Source organism: Leptonotus elevatus, chromosome 20 (assembly GCF_054856555.1).
Source record: "Leptonotus elevatus isolate MCC_2025b chromosome 20, RoL_Lele_1.0, whole genome shotgun sequence".
Taxonomy (NCBI): Eukaryota; Metazoa; Chordata; class Actinopteri; order Syngnathiformes; family Syngnathidae; genus Leptonotus; species Leptonotus elevatus.
The window spans coordinates 2,252,975-2,275,848 of record NC_141258.1 but is presented as its reverse complement, the minus strand read 5'-3'; the positions used below and the strand labels follow the sequence as shown (position 1 = coordinate 2,275,848).

The following is a 22,874-nucleotide window of genomic DNA, read 5'->3' as shown; positions in this document are numbered from 1 at the left end:
GAGAAGATGTTATCGCCTGTTAACAGAGGAATGACACCATAATGGAGCAGCAGGGGTGCAATTACCCGTACCCCCCCCCCCTCCCCCTGACCCTCCTTCCCCCCCCTCCTCCTCCTTTCCAGCCCTCAGTGACAAATTAAGATTAATGGCAAAGATATACAAGGTGAGCAACCAGGAGTGCGGCACCTTTTTGCACAGGTTGGAGGCCATAAAAGACAACAGCGACAAGAAATTAATGTTCACAATTTCACTCCATTTATTAGCACATAATTGAAGTTTTCAAAATAGTTTGAAGCAAATATTTGACTATTTTTGGGTGCTCGTTCATTCCTTAGAAGCGGTCCTTCTTTTGCCGTTGTCCAATGAAATATAGCTTTTAGGCTTACAGTGTTACTTTTCGTGGCCTCGCTGTTTTGTGGATATTTTTTAAATGCAATTTTGCATGCATTTTCTTTTCTTTCTTTTTACAGTAATGTACCTTTAAAAAAAAAAAAAAATTCATGAAAGTTTGAACATTGAGAATGAAAGAAAGAAAGAAAATGTAAATGCCTCAATGAGAAAAGTGTATAAACTGTGTGGTGAGGTTAGAGCCTTAAAACATTTATAATAAATGTTGACATTTTTTACATTTACATGAAGCTAACTACTACTCCTACTACGGGTATTTTTGGGACCGTAACCCCAGCGGAAAATGAGGGAACACTGCACATATTAAAAATAAAAAAATAAAAAAATAAAAAATAAATTCAATAAATAAAATAATATAATAAAAAAAAATAAAGGTTTGACTTTCAAGTAGTTATACTAGAATCAAAATTAAGTCAAGCATAGTATTTTATATCATTGAAGCAAAGAAATAGCATAAACATACTCACAAATATTTTAGTGTTTCGCAATAGTCTTGTAATAAATAAATAAATCAACAATCATTTTCTGAGGTTACTTTTTTTTTTAATTAAATGACAAAAGTACCATTATTAAATATAAAATCAACATCATGATAATAATAATATTTTTTTTTTAAAGAAATCTGGGTTTCCATTTTATAAATATGTTTTTACTGAATAAAAGAGGAAATGTGGTAGTAACATGAAAAAAAGGAATCTTCTACAGTTAAATTTAGTTTTTAGTTTTTCCCAAGAAGCAAAGCGACACCTGATAAGCGCTTCCACTACTACGTGTCAGCTTCTGTCAGAGGTGCCAACCCCCCCCCCCCCCCCCCCACCATTGATGTTTATGAATGGCTTTGGAGAAGCCGGCCCATAAAGCTGTCAATCATTCCTTGCAATGGCCGCGGCCGGCCGAGGCCTGCAGGGCTCCTTCAAGAGCGCCGAGCGCCGCTCCATCCATCAAGCGGCTACAAATGAGCGCGTGCAACTCAATCCTGGAAGCGCATTTGGCTCCGGAAGCCGGTGCTTGACCTTCTCAGGCGGCGCTCATCAAACTGCACCGCCTGGACCCTTCGGGGTCTGGCAGCCCTCGTTTGGGGGTGCCAAAAATGATTGCGATGTTTTACATGGAAAAGTTCATTTTGATAAATAGAGCGTCTTCATTTTGATAAATATACTTATTTTTTTCCAAATTAACTCCAATGGGGCACACAGGTCGTTAGGATTTCCATTGGAAAAATATCCCATTGACCCCTAAAAGTTTGCAAACCCCACTTCGAGAGCTGACGGAGACAAAATGGCGTTTGACCCTCAACAATGGCGGCGCCCCGCAGGGGGCGTGGAGACACGGCGTCTGAGAGCTTGAGGGGTCGCAGCTCGGCTTCAGGCCCCCTCCACAATTAGTCAGACGCGGCGGACCCCCGCCTTGCCGACAACCCCCCCGCGCCCCAAGTGCCACCCCTCCCAATTTAAAAGTCAAATGATTGCGGATTGGTTTAAAAGTGGCCCGTTACATAAGAGCAGAACGCCGAGGGGGCTGTCAAGTGCATGCCCGAGCAGCAGGTGGCGCTACAGGCCCAATCGGGGGAGTCCACATACAATCACAAGCATGAAGAAAGTCATTTGGCGCACTTGGAATGTGAGTCAAAATACAAGCTGGACTCGTATTTTGAAAAACAAGTATGCTTTTTTTTTTTCTTAAATTTTTTTTTCCATAAATATTAATGATAATACTTTGTCACATACAATTTATAGCTTAACGTAAAAATAAAATAAATATTGATGATAAAAAAATAATAATAATAATAAAATCGATGAAAAAAGAAGGTGATTTTTAGTTTGAAAGTTAGAAATTGCATGTTTTTTTATTTATTTATTATGGTTGATGACATTTTTTTCCAAGAAATGCAAAAATAAAAAAGCTACATTTTTTTTGTGGGAAATTATTTCAGGAAAAAAAATAAAAAATTTGCCAAGATTATTTTTTCACTTTTTAAAGCACAAATGTAATCCCCCCCCCCAAATAATTTTTGAAAAAACATTTTTGTACATAGTATTTTCTAATGCGGCGGTTGAATTATGTTGTGGTGCTATTTAAATTATTTTAAAAATTAAATGGAAAAAAAAATCTGCTAGGTACGAATTAAAAATCCGCAATATCTAGAAAAATCCACGTGACGAGCGTCTCGTAAACATATCGCCAACTAGTGGCCTGGCATGCCTACTTCAGCATTTTTGGTGACCGAGGAAGGTTTTCAAAATGTCTCCGATATGCCCAATGTGGTTTTGTTCCGGCGCGCCAGCGTTTCCACGCGGCCCCTCGGTCAGGGTCCGAGGCGTCGTGTTACCGCGCTCCATACATCACCCTTGACACGGGGTGCTCACCCAGTTAGAAGTTAGCCCTCGTCCCCGCGCCGCTGCTCGGAGGGAAGAAGAATGCGGCGGCAGGAAGCGCGTCAGATGAAGAGTCGGGCCTGATGACAATGGAGGGGCCGAGGCGGAGGCCCGAGTGTCGCCTCGGGGTGAGCGACTACACCCCCTCCCCACCCCCATCCCTACCCCCCCCCCCCTTTGCCCCGCTACGCGTCGGCTCCGGCTGCTGGTACGCTAAGTGCACGTCGGCAGCGTGACCCCCCCCCCCACCCGGTGTCCGTTCCCTGGCGGCCCAAGTCGCTTCTTCCGTCTGTCGCTGACACCCGACGGCGAGGTGTTGAGGTGACGCACGGGGTGAAGACAGCCTTATCTAAGCCCTTCCTTCCTTTACAAAAATTCAAAGCGAAGTACGGCACTAGCATGACTTACACCTCGCTTACAAAGGTCTGCTAGCTTAATGCTAACAACACAACGCAAACGAACAAACGCAACCACATGCAGACAGAGCACACAATAATACTCACAAGCATAGATTCTTTATCTTCTGTGAAGAATGAGTCAGATTATTGCAGATTTGTTGCGGTTTATAGTAAATACAATTATATTGATACAAAAAAAAAGGTTCCTCATCAACTTTGTGAAATATTAAACAAAATAACAGAGAGTGGTGCGCCAACTCTGTTGTAGATTTTGAAGGCGGTGCATGATGAAATTATGTAAATTGTTTTATTTTGGAGGCAACACAACAATAGAATATTTTGTTTATTTTTTCTTTTCATTCATTTTTTGTTGTGCGGGTGGTGCGCAAAATCTGTCAGTGATGTTGAAGGAGGTGCGTGGCTTCTTCCTACCACAGTAATGCAATTGCCTAAAAATATTTTAGATCAAATAAGAGTCACTAAAAAAAACTAAAATGATTATACGCTATGAAAAAAAAATACAATCAAATGAAATCAAATGAAATTCACATGATATCATAAAATAAATACAATAAATCCCAAAACGATTTCATTAAAAAAAAGGTTGTTTTTCTCATCCAGCCATCTCGTAACAAAATGTAAACTTGATTTGACTTTTAAATGTGTCAATTTGACTTAAGAGAAATAAAGAGAAAGAAAAGACGAGGGGTTTTTTTTATATTTTGGATATTGTGGCCCCTCGTTGTGGTCCAAATTGAAGAATGTCAGAAGTTCCTGTGAAGCGGCGCGGCGCAGGATTGCGAGGAATTGAAGTCACTTAAGCGAGCGAGTGTCAAGTGATCCAGTTTCAGTTGTGATGGACTGGGAGGAGACGGACATCACTCAGGGAGCCCCCAGGGAGGAAATTCCTCCAGGACTTAGTCCAGTTTTGACCCCCCCCCCCCCCCCCCAATGACTTCCCATGCATTAAGAGCAGTCGTGTCTTTTCGGACGTGGTAAAATGTGGAAGTGTGGCGCCGAAGGGCAAAAAGCTTTGTCGCAGGTGTAATCCCAAGTTTGAAAAGCTCCGACATCTTCAGTGGACAAAAGAAGGACACGTCAGGAAAAGAAATGCGCAAATGTTGGGGGGGAAATAAAAAATTGTTACTTTTAGAAACAAAATTATTTTCATTTTTGTTCATTTATGTGAATGTGATCTTGAAAAAATGTTTGGAAATATACAGATAAAAGTTATATTTAGAATTCAGCCACAATAAAAAGTCGACCGTCATTTGACGTAAAAGCAGTAATATCAAAAATCAATTCCGAGTTGAACACATTTTTAAAAAGGTAGTATTTCTTTCATAGAATGCGTTTTGCAAGCATTTTTCTGCTTACGTGAACGCGAATCGAATGGAAAAGTTCACTTGTTTTATTTGACAGAAAAGTAGCTATAATCCAATCCGAGCCAGAATTTAACAAATATTTAAAAATGGGAACGAGGGGAAAAAAAGAAGAATTTTGCAATTGTTATTTAGAAAAATATTTTTGAAATATTTAAGTGGTAAAATAAAACTTTTACACGAGTCCGAATTGAATAAAAAATTTTTTTTGAAATTATTCGAGGAAAAGTAAACTTGGTGTTTTTCATTTGAAAGTCAGAATTTAACAAATATTTAAAAGAAGAAGAATTGTCATTAAAAAAAAATTTTTGAAAAAAAAGAGTCACAATTTAATGAGATGTTTTGTTCTTGCTTTTTTTCTGTGGAAAAGTAAACTTGAGATTTTCACGTAAAAGAAGATATGATCAAAATAAAGGTAGAAAGAAAAGTAAGAAAATAAAAAAGAAAGCAGGAAAAAGAAAAAAAATGCAAAAAAATCAATTAAAAAAACGTATCTTAAAAAAAAAAAAATATTTGGTAATATTACAAGTAAAAGTTAAATTCCAACTTTTACACGAGTCGACATTTATCGAGAAAGATTTAAGTTAAAATTGTAAACTTGAGTTTTTTTTACTTGAAAGATATAATCAGAAAGCAGTCGTTTTTTGTTTGACGGAAAAACATGTACTTTTACAAATATTTATCCAATTACAATTGCTCTTTAAAAAACTTTTTTAAAATGTAAAAGTGGTAATGTTACAAAATTCAATCTGGAATTTAGGCGGAACGTTGTAACCACTCATCCGGCGCACCACCACCAATTTTCCGCTTTCAAAAAAAGACAATTGGGTGAGAGTGATGTTTGGAAAAACGCGCCCAACAAACATTCTCCTTTCTGATCCATCCGTCCCGAAAGGAAAAAACCCGAGCAGACGCCATAAAACCGGAGCCGTATGGGAACGTGTTGAGCGGTGCTCATCGGCCGTGATTTATCCCGCCGCGTCTTCGCTACCGGAACGCGTGCAGACGTAAAACGTCAAGTCCAGGTGAGCGTGACGGCGTGAAATACGGCCACGCAGACGTCAACGCTGTCAAAACCTGTAATACATCCGCACCACCCCCTGCCGGCTTTGTGGACGGCGGCGCGACGCCGGCCCGTCTCTTCCGATAAAACCGCTGCTTTTACCTCGTATATTCACGCGGCGGCGCTTGACTCGTCCACAGAAGCGTTGCAATCCGTTAAGTGTGACACAGCGGCCCGGCGCAGGAATGCCAACGTTCGGACCAGCCGCATGGAACGACCGCGGCATCAGCATTGCAGCGCGCGCACCCCCATTCAAGCACGGCACGCCGCGGAATCTGCAGGGAAAAAGAGAGCAGAATTAGAAAGATACAAAAGTCAAGGAAATCCGTGAGGGACGGGACGGGGGGTGCGCCAATTCTGGTCAAGAATGTTGAAGGGTATTTGGGGAAAAAAAATTAAAAATTCTTCATTTTTCTACATTTTCCTGCAGAGGAGGGGGTGCGCCAACTCTGTCATAGATATTTAAGGTGCCCCCCCCCCCCCCCCCCCCGATTAAGACTGATTTCAACTATTTGTTTACAATCTTATTTGTTTTTCAAATTTTGGGGGTACAGGGGATAAGGGGTGCGCCAACACTCTCAAAGATGTTAAAGGGGTTGCGTGGTTCAATTTTTTTTTCGGTTTGAAATGTTGCTGATTTTCCCACATTCTTTGTAGTTCCGTGCGGGTGTAAGTGGTGCGCCAATTCTGTCAGGGATGTTGAAGGGTGTGTGTGATAAAATATATATATATATTGGGGGGGGGGGAGACTGCTTGATTTAAAAAAATTCTACAAAGTCTATTCTACAAAAAAAAATGTGCGGGAGAGAGGGGTGCGCCAACTCTGTCGTAGATGTTGAAGGTGGTGCGAGGTGAAATTATGCAAATTGTTTTTTTGGTGGTGGGGAACAAAACAATAGAATTTGTTAATTTTTCTTTTTATTTATTTATTTTTGGTGTGGGTGGTGCGCGAATTCTGTCAGTGACGTTGAAGGGTGTGCGTGGCTTATAAAAATTGAGGAAAAAATTTGCTTTTTTTGTTTGTTTGTTGGAAATGTTGCTTTTTAAATGATTTGGGGAAGTGTGCAGTAGAAAAGAGGGGTGCACCAATTTTATTGTAATAGTGTTTGGGAAAGACCATCTGAAGTTAATTCTGGTCATGCCGTGGACGTTCCATTCCAGGCCATAGACGGATCCTGCGCAGGCTCGACTTTAATTTGCCGGCATCGTGATTGCGTCATTATGTGGTGCATCGCCGCCGCCGCCGCCGCCGCCGCCGCCTTGTCATTATTGTAGATTGCGCTCTTCATGAAAGGTGCGCCAGAGTTGAACGCTTAAATATAGTGGCAGGGCGCACGGAATGAGACATCGGGCTATTATGCTGTCAGCTTTATTAAAACAAAAAAAATCTCATCATGCTGTTGCGTTATGAGACTGAAGGCATGACTTATTTCCTTTTATTGTGAGGGTCGGGGGGGTGCGCCAGCGATCGAGCAGTGGGTAGGAAGACACAACATTTACTTGGTTAAAATCACTTTTTAAAGTCATTTTTTTAAAACTGTACTTGTCAGAGTAGCTTTAATAGAACATACTTTCTACTTATACTGAAGTATTCTTACTCTCTTACTGTTGCTTCATCAGAAAGCGGGAATCAGGGGGTGCGTTGAAATGTTCGGGTTGCCGGGTTTTGTGTAAGGTCTTTGGCCCCCAGGGCATATTCCCTTCCAGCGGACGCGTCCCGGCCCGTCGCTCTGGCCCAACGGACGCGATGCGTCGCACGCGAGCTGAGTCCAAGACCGCGTCGCAGTATCGACGCCCACCCCCAGCCCTCGATCCCCCACCACCGCCATTGTCATGCGATGGAGGGTCACAAGTGCCATTAGCATAATGACAAGAGCCAGCAAACAACGGTGGAAGAGAAGGACAAAATCATCATTCAAGCCTTTTCAAATTGTTTCTAATGGGGGGGGGGGGGGGGTGGGGGGGGTTGTTTACTAATTGTGCCATCTGAAGAAATTCATACACACACAGGAAAAATGACACACACACATACGCATGCTAATCCAGGTGTGTTACTTCGAAGGGATTCAAGAGGCTTTGAAGTGGACTGAAGCATTTTTCGGGGGCGGGGTCAACACAAAAGGAGCGGGTGGGGGTGGGGTCTGTTGAAAGGCCATCATTTAGGGCCTTGAGCCCCCAGATCATCGGCAGCTTACAAGGACCCAAGGTCAAATGTTGACGGGGGGGTCTTCCCTGCGAGGGGGCGTTTGATGCTTTTAGTTTAAGGGGGTTCAAACGGCGATCCGGGGGCCAATCAGCGGCCACTGTAAAAAAAACAAATTGTGGCCAACCGTGATCACGCACGTCAATTTCAGGGTCTTTTTTGGGGCCCTTGGAAGAAAAGAAAAGAAAGAAAGAAATACACGAGTTTAGAGCGAAGTGGGGGGGGGTTGTAGTGAGGGGGGGGGGGCAGATCTGTCTCCCCTCTGCTGTCTCTCTATTGGTATGCATCCTTCATAATAGACGAGCAGGTAGGGGGTCTCATTAGGGCCCGGGGGGAGTTTTGTTTTGATGGTGTGGGGGTGAAGGGGGTTCCTGGGGGAAGCGCACGCACACACACACACACACACACGCACACTCACTGCAGCATGTGAGCAGGTGAAACTCCACATCGTTGTTCAACGTACTCAAATGTGTGCAGACCCCCCACCCACCCCACCCCCACAAAATTTCCAGCTAGGAACCCCCCCCCCCCCCCCCCAACTCACCCTGATGGGCAGCCACTTCCTGTATCATCTGTCACCACTTCCTGTCTGTGACGAGCAGGCAATGACAGCGTGCAGGTGCTTCAAGCTGTGAGCTGTCACCACGGAAACAACACCCACCCACCCCGACCCCCCCCCCCCCCCCCCCCCCCGCTTGACCCTTCTAATGTGTGTTCACAGAAAACCAATTAGATAGGTTGAACATTTATTTGAAAATCAATTAGTTGTCAATCATTGTACTTACAAATTGTTTTCCACCCGCACAACTTTATTTATAAAAACATTTTAGCAAGGGTACATAAAACTAAACAAATGAGATGATGTGTTTGCATAAGTGTGCACACCCTTGTCTGTATAAAAAGTGTTCTGAATAAACCAACCCCAAAGTCAAAACTCAAACCAAAAGTCAGCACACACCTGCATCCAATAAAAGAGCCTCTGATGAGCCCCAAATCAAGTTCTGATGATCTAGTAGGCTTTTCCTGACATTTTTGTTGTTGTATCTTAAATATAATTGGCTCACAATGCAAGTATTTTCCTATTTGAACTGAATTTTCTGGCAGCCCCGAAACCCCCCCCCCTCCCCCCCTTCACCTATCGAAACAAAGTAAAAAAGAAAAAAGAAAAAAGTGGGGCTGCATCCATTTTACGATGGTTGGATGAGGCGGCGTGATGAAACCCAATCAGGTCACGCCCATTAATGGACATTCTCCGCACCTGTCACTCACGCGAGACCCCCAACCCCCTCCTTCGCCCCAACCCCCTGCAGTCAAACATATATTACAGATGTTGCCTGGTGCTGGAGCTGTCGTCGCGTCTTCAACGCAACATGTACCGCTTAGCGCGTGCGTGCGTGCGGCCTTTACAAGCCACAAATCGCATCAATGAAAACAACACGAGATCACAGCCGAATTACTACTTTCCACTTCCGTACCAGTCGCAACTTTCAATGCATCGTCTTCAAACCTTCAAGGAATATATCAGGTTTTCTGATTTTGCGGCCGTGGCTAAAATGGAGCTTAGTGATGCATTTCAGCTCCAGTCCGTAAAAACTTAGCTTTAGAGTGCCTCGTGGTCAGCACAGAGTGCACGCAAGTCACGGAGAGAAAGGCAAATGGGTCAAACTTGACCACCAGTGTGTGGACGTGGCTGCCTTAGAGCGCCTTGTTGTTGACCAAGAGTGTGTGAAAGTCGCACAGAAAATACTTTAAATTTGACAGCCGATGTGTGGACTGGTGCTCTGTGCTAGCATGGCCACTTTAGAGTGCCTCGTTGTTGACAAAGAGTGTGCACACGTCACGGAGAAAAGTTTAAATTCCAACGAGACAGCCAGTATGTGGACAAGGGCTTTGCACTAGCATGGCCACTTTAGAGCGCCTCGTTGTCCATCATGAGTGGTGCACGTCACGCAGAAAAGACAAAAAGACAAGGAGTACTAACTTGACAGCCAGGGTGTAGACTGGGACTTTAGAGCGCCTCGTTGTCGCCCCACGAGGACCCGGTGGACGATATTCCAAACATCAGTTTTGGTGTCCCAAACACGTCCTCATGTGGAGGCCTAAAAAAGACGTGCGCTTTTTGATTGACAGTTGAGCAGGGAGCGGTTTCAGTGCATTCAGCAGACACGCCCACAGCGAGAGAGAGAGAGAGAGAGAGAGAGCAGAGAGAACGGTTTGAATTTTCACCATTTCCAAGACTCGTTGTCTATTTTTCCTGAAATGTTCAAATGTGGCAGTGTTGCCAACAACACTTTTCTCTGCGCTGTATTTATTTTCACTTCACATAACACATTCAAGTTAAAACACACAAGATGAAAACTAATCAACATTTTCTGGGTGCGAATTTGGGAATGCTGTCCGACCTTTTGCTTTTGTTTCCAGATAATGGCGCAAAATGTGCCGGGTGGGAGCGAGGGCCTGCCTGCTTCGTTCCCACATCTTCAGATGGCAATATTTTCATCGCGGCCCAGGAGGGGAGCGCTCCCGATGCCAAGTGGCCTTTGTGCTGGGCAAATTCATTCTCCCTTTCACGCAGCGCAATGCAGTTTCCTCCATTTTGCAGGACTTTTGAGTCCATATTGTCGCACGCTCTTCCGTAAAGGAGTAAGCAGGCTTCATGTGTGACGCTGAGGAGCAGCCGGGTGGGGGGGGCGAGGGGGGTGGGGGGGGGGGGGGGGGGCAGGTGCAAATATTCCCCACAAGGTCCACGTGAAACGGACAACAGACAAAAAGCTGAACTTGTGAACCGGGAAGCGCTGAAAAGGCCGATTGGGGGTGACAGGCGGAAAATGTCTCTCGTTTTACACACTCTGATGACTTACAGCCACTTTGACTGTAGACATCCTGGCAGGATTTGGGTTTTTTAATAAAGATTTTGGATGGGGGCTTTATTTGGGCTGGGCATAGAAGGGACAGTGTGAATTATGAGAGTAATAAAAAAAAGAGAAGTGTTAATGTAATAAAAAAGGGCTTTTATTCAAACGTCAATGTGAGTTTAAATAAAACACAAAATACGTCACTTTTCTTATAAAAATAATTTGTGTACATTTCCCTTCCTCAACAGGATTTGTGGAAGTTTATATATATATATATACATACATATATACACATATTTATTTATATCAAAGTAAAAACAAAAACACAGTTGGCTACTTTAAATGAGATAAATTAGTCACATTTCCAGACGAATGCACATTAAACTTCAGTTCCTTCCCGGCTGTATATGAGGTTGTTGACAGTGAAGTGATTGCTGAGATTGTAGTAGTTCATTCTGCTGTCCGAGAGGAAGGAGGGCGAGTACGAGCCCAGTCCGGACATGCCCTCGCGGCCTTGGGACAACTCCGTGCCCAAGTCCCGCTCCGGGGCCCTGGCGGACGAGGCCTCGACTCCGGCCGCCAGCAGCGTGTTGACGCCGGACACGAAGCCGGCGAAGCACGGACTGTGGTCGGCCGAGGTGGGCGGGGACGAGCGCGGCGGCTCCGGGGAAGCCGGCGACGCGCGCAAGCTGGGCGGGGACGAGCTCAGCATGCTGGCGGTGTCCGAGAGCTTGTGCTGGGCGTCCGCGTCGGGCTTCTCGGCCGCGGTGCTCATGTCGGCTCGCCTCTTCCGCTTGCGTCGAAAGTTGCCGTTGTCGAACATTTTCTCGCAGTTGGGGTCCAGCGTCCAGTAGTTGCCCTTGCCTGGAATATTTGTTTTTTTTTTTAAAAAAGTAAACAGAATCGGTTAGAAATAGGTTTTGAGTTGTAAATGTAAGCTAGCAAGCTAGAATTAGCTGCGCGCGCTCGTTCATTAAGTCCATTATAAAATGAGGGCATTTTATTAACCTATAGATTTTAACATATAAATGGATTGTATGTACAACTTTTTATGGTTTAAATAAAAGCGTGAAAGCGAGCGGCACCCACCGGGGTCATCCTCATCCCGGGCCACTTTCTTGAAGCAGTCGTTGAGGGACAAATTGTGCCGGATGGAGTTCTGCCAGCCGGCTTTGCTCTTCTTGTAAAACGGGAAGTTTTCCGCCACGTACTGGTAGATTTGACTCAGGGTCAGCTTCTTGTCCTGCGCGTTCTGGATGGCCATGGCGATCAACGCCGAGTACGAGTACGGAGGCCGGACCATCTTGAAGAGCTCCTGCTGGCTGGAAATGGACAACCAGCCCAGGTCGGCGCCTCCCAGCCCGCCGGGCGCCGCCAAGAGCTGCCGCTGGCCGCCGGAGCCGTAACCGTAAGCGGCCGACTGGAGGTAGCTGGAGGTGGAGCTCCCGCCGCCGCCAACGCCGCCGCCTCCTCCTCCTCCGCCGGCGGCGTGCAGGTAGGACGAGGCGGGGGAGTTGTTGAGCCACAGGTAGGGGTTGGTGGGCGGGGCGGCGTAGTCGCTCAAGCCGTAGCCGGAGGGGTGGTTGGGGGGTCTCTGGGGGTGATGGAGGTGGTGGAGGTTCTGGTGCTGGTAGACGCCGTAGTTGTCAGTGCAGTACACGGCCATGTCCAGGAGGTCATGTGCGGGGTGGCCGCCGCCGCTGCTGCTCTGCTGGCAGGAGGCTTGCTGCGCTCCAAACGCGTTCATAATCCACACCAAACAAAAAAAAACGTAACGCACGACCGTCCAAGCGCTCCCGACTCAACTGAACTCCCAACCCGACGAGCGAGGCGTATTTATAGGCAAGGGGCCAGGTGGAGCCCCCGGGAGAGATTTTTTTTTCTTTTTTCTTTGAGAGGGGGGTCGGTCACACCTCTTTTTCAATCGAGCCCAATCTGCCTTTCAATGAGCACCAATACATCTACATTTTATGATGATACCATCTTCTTTTTTAGCACAAGGAGCCTCACTTTTTTTCCCCTTAACTTTGTTTTTTTCTCAAGGCGCCAAAGTGGAGCCAATATAATGACGTCATTTTCAAACTTCTTCTTTCGCTTTGGTCTTTTCCCTTCAGGGTCGCCGCAGCGAATCAGTTGCCTCCATCGAACCCTTTCCTCTGCACTCACACAAACATGCTAAATAAAAGTGCTTTTAATTGACACCTCGTACAAATTGGCTCTTTTCTCATTCAATCAGTTTGTATTTACTTCAGCTTTTCTGTTTACTTATTATCCCCCAAAATATACAAAATGAATACTAAATAATAATAATAATTTTAAAAAAACGTATAAATTCAGAATTCTAAAGATTGGCCTTATTAATTATTTTTTATAATTTGCAGAATTTTTAGTAACAGCACCAATAGCAATAAAATTAGATCATGACAAAACATTTTTTTTTTTGCAATTACGTTTCTCATTTAAAGCACTGATAAAAATTCAATTCAATTATGATAAATACAATGCAAAATAATATACCTAACATACAAATATAAGTTAAACAAATTTACATTAAGGTCTTAATAAATACAACTATGCAGTTATGGTTATTCGTTTTTTTTTATTTTTATTTTTTTTTTTTTAGTTGCTGAACTTTTACTGCTTGTTTACGGCACCGATAACAAATGAACTGAATGGTCATTCAAATTGATTGATTGCTTCAGTCATATTCAAACAATGACATTTATGTTAAGTGTTAAAATCGAAACAATTTGAATTGTATCCATATCCTCGATATGTGGTAATTGAAAAAAAAGATCTGATTTTGACTAGCAAAAATGTCCATTGAAATAAAGTAATACAGTATAGTATATTTGTACAATCATCATTTAGAGATGCTCTATAAATAAAGATGAGTTGAAAAATGCTCGTTTTAAATCATTTTAAGCAAAAAAAGTGTTAACATTTCCATTCAAGGCATTTTTATTCAATCATTGAATTAGTTTTGCATATTCTGAGTCGTCCCAGATTTAAGTGCATTGTTAATGTTCAAACTGTTCAAAATATTAAAGTGGCTAACAAAAACAAACATATACTTGCTCAACTATTCAAGTAATCGTCAAAAAATTAACTTTGCGCTATTAAAGGGATACTTGACTCATTGAGCCATTTTTAGCAGTAAAACGTTAATATTTTGTTTATAATAAATGTGATAAGCTCCTTATTGTTCATGTACAATTAATACTTTTAAAAACGATTTTTTCCACTGGATGTCGACTGAAGATGACATCATATGCGCGGAGGAAGTCGGCAACGACCAATCATGGCTTAGTTTACTGAGCAAACCTGGAAAACAGGTGAGCCATGATTGGCCGTGACCGACTTTCCTCAGCACTGATGATGTCATCGTCAGTCGACATCAAGTACATGAAAAATAATGAAGTTATCACATTAATTCTGGACAAATTATGAACTTTGCACTGCTGAAAATGTCTCAATGAGCCAAGTATCCCTTTAAATACGATAACGTGCATGTGAGGTGCAGGTATTATCTTTGTCCACTTGGGGGGGGGGGGGCCATCATCCTTATGTACTATTTTTTAGTATTGGTGACTTTTAGGTGTGTGTGGCTTTAAAAGGCAGGGCCTGGACTGGTGAGTGACATGGGTGTCAGCAAATGAAGATGTAGAGCGAGCTTGCTGTGTCAAGGGTTTCCCTTAAACATAAACCATTGTATTTTCCCCCCTGAAGGGAATAGTCCAAAATAACGTGACGGGTGTCAAACAGGCCACAACACAAACTTAAGCCCCCCCCCCCCCCCCCCTTGGCTAGTACAAAGTAATAACAGGCTGATGCAGTGTGTGTGTGTGTTAAATGCTAATTGGGGCTAACGAGTCATTAGCAAACTTGACACTTGAGAGCAATAACAATGTGACACCTCTTACAACCTGTTTTGTCAACAGAAACTGCTCATTGATGGACATTAAACAAGCGTTAGTTTCCGACCAAGCCATTTGTGTTTGGGAAAAAATGCATCCCGTGGGTATGTACAATTTTGTGGCAGTGTAAGGCAAGATTTAGTCACCTAGAATTGGAGGAAAAAGACGACGGGGCCACTCTGGAACACGCATTTCCTTCCTGTTGATTGCGTGTATGTTTTGGATCGGTGACCTGTTGCAGCCGCTCCCTTTTTTTTGAGCTTCAACTCTGGGACAGATGGCGTCAAGTTCCTCTGCAAAATATCTTGATAAATGTGTGAATTCATTTTTTTTTCAGTGATGAGAGAAAGCTGTCCAGGCCCTGGGTGAGCAAAGCATGTACATACCTACCACAGTGTTGTGTCACAATTCTAAAATGGCAATGGACTAAAAAAATAAAATCAAAATCGACATTAGAGTAGAAACAGATTTAGGCAAGTAACAAAAATAAAGAGGCAGCAGACATGTTTTGCTTGAAAAATCCAAACACTGTGAATGTTTATTCAGAAGTGGTGTCAGTAGTGAATTTAGAGCAGTTCAATTTTTTTGAACGTCATACGCACGCTTCGTAAGCCGCACGGCAAACTTTTCAACAGAAAAAGTAACGCTGCAGCCCTTTTTTCTTTTCTTTTTTTTTTGGCTTGTTTCTTGTGTTGTAAAAATGCCTCGTGTGATGGAATAATGCGTTAATACAAACAAACAAACACGTACAAAATAAAATCATATGTACAAACCTCTGTACAGATGTTGTGGGACATTGAAGTTGATGATGTCTTGATGACTTCAAAACTCAAAAGGACTGCAATGAGGTATTCATCTTGGCAACGTGGGTGAGGAGTGCTGGGAATGTGTGCATCTTTGAGTGTGCGTGCTGGGGGGGGGGGGGGGGGTGCATGGGGGGGGGCATTTTTGTGCTGCCCTCGGTTGTTATTGTACAATTCCCGAATCGATAGACGTCTGCTTCCTGGTGGTCTTGGGAGGGGGCGGCGGCGGCGTCTTGCTAGGCAGCGGCGGCGGTAAATGCTACGCCGCAAGCACAAGCAAACACAAATGAACAAACGAATATTTAGCAACGCTCACAAATACAACTTGCAAAATGTTCTCAAAATTTGCCTCTTCATTTCCTAACGTTAACCATCATAAAAAAAAAAAAAAAACATTACCTTCAAATTGGAACCAGAAATAATCACTTATTTCGTGAGTGAGGACGGCGTACAAACCGGTTGATGCGGCGGCGGCGGCGTTGTGGGTGCGCTCAAGTCTTGATTATCCAGCAGGTTGCCGTAATCGGCCGTGCTGCCTTTGACGGGAAGCGGAGGCGGGACTTCCACCTTGTCGCCGCTGCCAACCCCGTTCAGCTCCACATCTGACCACAAAGCACACCAGCGCAATTTCTCATTTCGTTCTATTTTAATTGTTAACATAGTCCCAAAAACATATTTAGATGTTTATGTTTTCTTTATGCTAGAGCATACACAAGGCTTTAATGCAGTCTCTGAACTGAAGAGAATGCATGAAGCAATGGTAGTAATTACAAAAACGGCCAGCAGGTGGCAGCAGAGTATAAGAGACCAACCAGGGCCATGTTGCAACAAGCTCTTTTTGGCAGTGTTTTCACCAGGAATGTGAATAATGATGAAACTTAGCTATATTCGAATGCTAATTGCTGCAAAACAAATACAAATATACTTTTTGTCCTGATGAAAGAAGAGACTAATCTTTCTTTTGGTAGGTTCCATGTTTTTATAGCAATAGAAAACAATTGAAAGTGTTTCCGTTTTGCAGCAATTAGCATTAGAATATAGCTAAGTTTCATCATTATTCACAAACCTGTTGAAAACACTGGCAAAAAGAACTTGTTGCAACATGGCTGCCACCTGCTAGCCATTTTTGGTAATAACTACCATTGCTTTAAGCGACCTCTTCATGCCAGAAGCTGTATCAAAGCCTTCTGTATGCGCTAGCATAAAAAAAACACACATAAAAACATAAATACGTTTTTGGGAGTGAAGGACAAAGTATAAAATGAATACGTTTTGGGATTTGAATGAGTTAAATAACTGGTTGACACTGAATATACATAAAAGGAATACATGATGACCAATTAATTCATCATTAAACTCTTGTAGCTACTTCCATATCTGTCAACAATTTATTTTTCACATCTATGAATAATCTGGCCCAGCTCTGTGTTAATAGCAACCGTTATTAACTGTAAATTATATCACTCATCAATCAATATCATCTATCATTAATTTTCTGATCTATGACGATCACACACACGAAGAAAAACAAAACAAAACAAAAAAGCTCTCAACACAAAAAGTGAAATCCAACTGACTGGAGACGGCGTGCAGGCTGAAGGAGAGTTTGCTGCGGGGCGTGATGGGCGGCGGCCCCGGCGAGGAACACGAGGAAGACGTGTTGGACGACGATGCGTTCGCCGGCGGTCCCGGCGACACGGAGAGGCGACGGTCTCCGACAATCTGGCTGAGCACCTGACTCCGCGGCCTCTGAGGCCTCAGCGGGCTGATCTGCAAGATCAGATCGTAAATGCATCGGACTGCCGTGGTCACGTTAGAGCGCCTCGTTGTCTGTTGGCTGAAAGCATGTCATGCAGAGACAGGTGGAAGAACTTCATCAGATCATGTTTATGCATGCTGATGTAATGAGCACAACATTTTGGTTTAACTCCACCAAAGTCGTTATTTTTACATTTTAAAATAAGAAAATAAAAAATAAAAATTGTGTTAAAATTTAGCTGCCCAAAATTCACAAAACTCACTTCAAAAAAAAAAAAAAAAAAAACTACGTTCTACTATTTCCGACCTAAACTTTTTTTTCAATATACTTTTTCGGAAATTATTATTATTTTGCCAATTACTTTTATGTTTTAAAATAATGAATATTACCCCCCAAAAATATAAAAATCAGCATGTCATGCAGAGACAGGTGGAAGATCGAGGAAGGGTGAAATAAAAAAATTATAAAAAAAAGTTGGTCAGGTCTTCCGGTTGGCGTGGTTGCTTTAGAGTGCCTCGTTGTCTGCTTTGAGTACGTGCAAGTCATGAAGACAACGGTGGAAGAGTGAGGAGGGTGGGATTTATGTCAGAACCGGGGCTTCAGGCTGGCGTGCTCACATTAGAGTGCCTCGTTGTGAGTGCATGCATACCAAGATGAGAACAATGGATGAGCAAGGACGGTGTTAAAAAATAAATGAATCAATAGGTGAAGACAAAAGAGAAATGCTCGATGAAGAAGCATCCATTTTATACGTGGTATTTGGAATGCCAGTTGACTGGGTGTGATTTCAATGGATTTAGCAGCCACGCCCACAACGTCCCACTGCCATTTTTTTTTTAACCATTTGAATTTGCCAGGGTTGTTAACAACACTCTTCTCTTCTCATTTCGGATATTTTCCCGCTGTCAAATTTGACCAATCCAAAGCAAAGGCAGCGTCTCCGTACCGTCTCGGAAAGTATGACGGCCTCGGCGGGCTGCAGCGGGATCTCGGTGGTCTTCATCTCCTTGTCGAAGATCTCCTGGTGCTTGCTGTTCCGCTTCTCCTTCTTCTTGTCCCGGCGCTCGCGCTCGGGCTCGTCGCGGTCCAGCTTGTCCTGGGACTTGGTGTGCAGCTTCTTGGGGAGGAGGGGCTCCAGGGCAAAACTGGAACAATGCAAAACAGGGGGAAAAAAAGAAGAAGAAAAAAACATCACTAGGTATCTTCTTGTAGGATTGCACCCCCCAAAAAATTAGGGGTGTCAGGCGTTAAAAATGTTTAATCTAGTTAATCGCATGACTTCAATAGTATATATATATATTTTTAAATTAATTTAATAAATGTATTTATTTATTAATTTTTTTTACGGATGTCAGGCGATTAATTTTTTTAATCGTAGTTAATTGCATGACTTCAATCGTTAACTCACGATTAATCGCAAATTTGATATCTGTGTTAAATGTACAATAAAATGTACCATAAAAGATTTTTTTGCAAGTTTTCATACTCTTGTTAACATAAAAGTGGGAAAAAATGTTAAACTAATAGATAAAGTCATTTCATAATGATTCATAAAATTAAGTTAAAATTAAAATGACGCACTGTAAAAAACAAATGTGATATTGATTTGTGTTGAGATCCTTTTTCTATCACTAGATGGCATAATTGCATTTGTCAGACATTGGTGACAGTTCACTGCATTTTTCTTTTTATATTAAGAGCTGTATAATCTTAAGCACGAAGTAACATGTGAAATTTTGCACATTTTTAAAATTGGAAAATACAACTTGACGCCAGTCTCCATAAATATATGCATTATTATTACATTTATTACAGCAAAATTTTGACATGGACGTCTGCTGCATTGCGACTGGATTCCCCCCAGTACAGGCTTTCCAAATAAGAGGCGGTCATTAATTGCACGTAAAAAAAAATTGTGGTGTTAAAGGAACTTTAAATTAACGCACTAATTTTGACACCTCAAAAAAAGATATCTATTCAATAGTGCCCTCAGGTGGTGAATTAAAGAATTCCCACACAGACTGAGGAGCGACTCCATGTAGGCGTGCCGGTACTTTGGAGCTAGTTACCCGTCGGATCCCGGCCTGGAGGGCGAGTTGTCCGAAGAGACGGAGTTGACGGAGGCCACCGACAGAGGCCGCTGCGACGACGGCATGGTGAAGGAACGAACCATCGAGTGAGGACGAGAACCGCGACGCTCGTTCGCCGCTGGCTGGAGTCACAAAACATTCAGAAAGAAAAAAAAATAATCAGTTGCTTACACATTGAGATTATTTATCCCTTTTTCTCCATTAAGTTATGTTTAAAAAAAGATATGAAAAGTATTGAATACAGCAACAGTACAGTTAAAGATGACTTTATTGTGCAGTTATCTCTTTTTGCCTGAGGGTGGCACTGTTGTCTATTGTATTTTCCAGGCCCTTGCAGCTGATTGTCTCATTACACACACAACACACTTTTATGATTACTATTTACTTACATCAGCTTTGGCTGAGAGGTATTCATTTATGTTCATTACTGCGTAGAAGTTCCTAATAATTTCAAGCAAAATATGAATCCTGATCATGTCATTTGAAAGGCAGAAGGATGTGCTCCAACTCACCAGCGTCTTGACGCCGTACTGTTTCTCCACCTTCTCCCTGAGCTGCCTGAAGCAGGCCTCCAGACGCTCGTGGAAAGGCCTCAGCGCCTCTGTCACCTTCTCGCCGTGGATGCGCACGCCCTCGGCCAAGTGCGGGATCTGCCGGGACCCCCCCCAACACCACAACATCATCAGGCCATGTTTCTGCATGTCCATGTAATTAGTACAAAATCTTGGTTTAAATCCACCAAAGTCGTTTCAAATATTGGAAAAAATAATCATTCAAATATTTTCCAAAAAATAAATGAAATTACTTTTTATTTTTTAATGAAAGGAATATTTTATAAATTGTTTACTGCCCCCCAAATTCACAAAATAAGTTTTATGAAGTCTACTTTTAGTATTACATTTTTTCCCAAAATATGAACATTTTCATAAATTTTTCAAAAAAGTTTTCCAGATTTTTTAAAAAAAATACATTTTTTACATGTTTTATAAATTGTACAAATTTAGAAAAAATATTTGAAAAAGGGCAAATTTTTTAAAATATCTTTCTCCCAAAATTAAATCATTTTTGCATATTTTTTCTCCATCCCAAAAAACATGTTTTTCAATAAAAAAAAATTATTATAAAAACAAAACACAAAATGTGTCAAAATTTAGCTGCCCCCAAATTCACTTTAAATATAAAAAAAATATGTTATATTATTTCTGACAAACATTTTTCCCAATATAGTTTTTCTGAAATTAGAATTATTTATGCAATTATTTTTGTGTTTTTAAATAATAAATACAACAACAAAAAAAAAATCAGCATTTGTTTTTACAATTAAAATGAAGACAGCCCCCATTCTGAGATCAGATAATGAGCTGCGGGGATTTCCCCTCAGTCTGTGCACTTTCATCATCACGGACGGTTTGGAAGGACAACATCGTCCTGAGAAGGACACCACGACAAATACGCTGCGGGGGTGGCGCGGAAAAACGGGAGACACGGAGCCGTGCGGCAGGATTCCCGTCTCCCAGGATACCCGTCGGCGTTCTTTTTATAGAGCTGAGCATGATGGAGGATGATTGAGTGCGCCCGAGTGGCGGCATGGCAACACGCTCGTGCGCAGAGAAAGGCGTGAGCTATTTGTGGAGCATGTCGACACTCGCTCAAGGTTGAAGCGCTTTCAGCGCGACGCCCAACTTTGGTCACGGCGTCATGTGGAGACTTCAATTAGCAAAGTGGCGGAGGGGGAGACTGAGCTGCAGAACAAGAATTGAAGTGCTGCACCAGGCCATTTTCCAAAACAAACTCGGACCCAAATGATTCATTGCTCGTCGTTTTTTAAAGCGAAGTTGCCCTTATTGACAGCTTTGTTAAGAGAAAGTTGACCGATCTTTCAAGACATAATTCTGAGAGATCCGAATAGTGTTTCCCAGTGAGTCGTTTGAGTCGCACCTGCCAGGCGATGAGGTCCTTGAGCTGGTCGATCTTGTCTTGGTCTTCCGGATGCTCGTGCGCGTACTTGTCGTTGAAGAAGGCCTGCGGAGGGAGGACGCACATTCAGCAGTTGTGCACACTCGCAACGGGCACCGCTCGGGCCCCAACGAGAGCTGCAAGCAGATATAAGCGGGCCCCTCGGACACGTTGGGGATCCAATTTGGAAATGACCTTCATACATTAACGGGCTCCTCAAAAAAAAAAAAATCTCAATTAAAAATTGTGGAAGATTCAGGTAGATAGATGAAGAGGTCGGCGAGTGGGTTGAAAGCGGGCGTGCGTGTTTTACCTTCTCGTAGTTGGTGAAGCCCCCCATGACGGCGGGGTCCACGATGCCGTTGAGCAGCATGGAGAGCGGGTTGATGGGGAGGTTGGGGTCATTGAGGTGCTTCTGCACCATGCTGCTGATCTTGTCGTTGGCCAGCTGCATGGTCTCCATGGCGTTCTCCAGTGGGCTGATTTCATCCTACATGAGCATTACACAAATGTGTGTCAGGGAGTTATTACAGTTATTTAACATAGAAAAGCAGAGGGGAGCATTTTGAACTCATTTACTACCAAGCTGTTTTCACTGAAGCAATGCTCTTCGCTCCCGGCTGTTTTACTGGATTCTGACTGATTTTGCAAGGCGCACAGAATATTGCTATAAAAACATAGAACCTACCAAAAGAAAGATTAGTGTCTCTTCTTTCATTTGTATGTGTTTTCATTTTGCAGCAATTAGCATTTTAATATAGCTAAGTTTCATCATTATTCACAAACTTGTCGAAAACACTGGAAAAACGAGTCGCAACATGGCCCTGGCTGATCTCTTATACTCTGCTGCCATCCGCTGGTCGTTTTTGTAATTACTACCATTGCTTTAAGCGACCTCTTCAGGTCAGTTTCTGTATGCTCTAGCAAAAAAACAAAAAAACTTATAAATATGTTTTTGGCAGTGCAGGACAAAATATTATATAAATAAAACATATTTATAGGTTTTTGGGTTTGAATGAGTTAATTTTGAATCTTAAAATAAATGACAGTATTTCCTCAAGGGAGGTCTTGTTTTATATTTAAATGACGTGAAATAATATATTTTTATATTTGGCTGGGGATGTATTGTGAAATACACTATTTTATTTGGAAATATAATTTTTGCATTTTCAAACAACAACAAATTTCCTATAAAGAGTGAGGCTTTTTATTATGGAGTCATTAACTGTTATGTATTTGCAACAATTCTGTTAGAATAGCAATAAAAAAAATTCAATTTTAAAATTCTTTTTTTTTTTCTGTATTTCTCCATAATAGTGCTTTTGTGTTTGTTTGAAACTTCACTTTCACAAAAATGCAAAACAAAAGCGAGCGCTTTGATTGTCTTTGTGCGCAGCTATGCTCGCTGTAAACAAGCTTCAAACGAAAACGTGTCCCGCTGAATGGAGGGGACGTATCCACTGTCTCGCGATGCCGTCAATACGGCCGTCTCGAAGGCTTAATCGCGTCCATCGATCGGCGGGCTGGACATCTTCATCAGATTAGGCTGAGCCACAACTCACCGTACACACGGACTTGACTTCGAACCAGCGCAGGATGCCCGGCAGCTTGTAGGCCGTCGTGTACGTGGTCCGCTCGATCCACATGTTCTGAAACACCAAAACA

The 22,874-nt window shown here is 42.7% G+C and overlaps 2 protein-coding genes across 3 annotated transcripts in view; both read right to left on the bottom strand.

Annotated features, from left to right (window-relative positions):
• Positions 1-10,874: 10,874 nt before the first annotated feature.
• On the bottom strand, positions 10,875-13,186 carry foxi1 (forkhead box i1). The gene is made up of 2 exons (XM_086064821.1): positions 11,774-13,186; positions 10,875-11,548 (listed from the first exon to the last, which is right to left on the bottom strand). Exons 1-2 carry the CDS (start codon positions 12,429-12,431, stop codon positions 11,064-11,066), a joined length of 1,143 nt encoding a protein of 380 aa, XP_085920947.1. The 5' UTR covers positions 12,432-13,186; the 3' UTR covers positions 10,875-11,063.
• Positions 13,187-15,103: 1,917 nt separating this feature from the next.
• Positions 15,104-22,874, bottom strand: part of dock1 (dedicator of cytokinesis 1) — a 90,898-nt gene continuing 83,127 nt past the window's right edge. For both annotated transcript variants that reach the window (XM_086064804.1, XM_086064805.1), the window contains exons 44-52: positions 22,772-22,858; positions 21,523-21,699; positions 21,192-21,275; positions 19,766-19,903; positions 19,233-19,375; positions 18,110-18,308; positions 16,982-17,174; positions 15,861-16,006; positions 15,104-15,663 (exon numbers count right to left, since the gene is read on the bottom strand). In XM_086064804.1, coding sequence (XP_085920930.1) covers positions 15,568-15,663; positions 15,861-16,006; positions 16,982-17,174; positions 18,110-18,308; positions 19,233-19,375; positions 19,766-19,903; positions 21,192-21,275; positions 21,523-21,699; positions 22,772-22,858 — 1,263 coding nt within the window. In that variant the 3' untranslated portion in view covers positions 15,104-15,567. The remainder of the gene's footprint in view (positions 15,664-15,860; positions 16,007-16,981; positions 17,175-18,109; positions 18,309-19,232; positions 19,376-19,765; positions 19,904-21,191; positions 21,276-21,522; positions 21,700-22,771; positions 22,859-22,874) is intronic.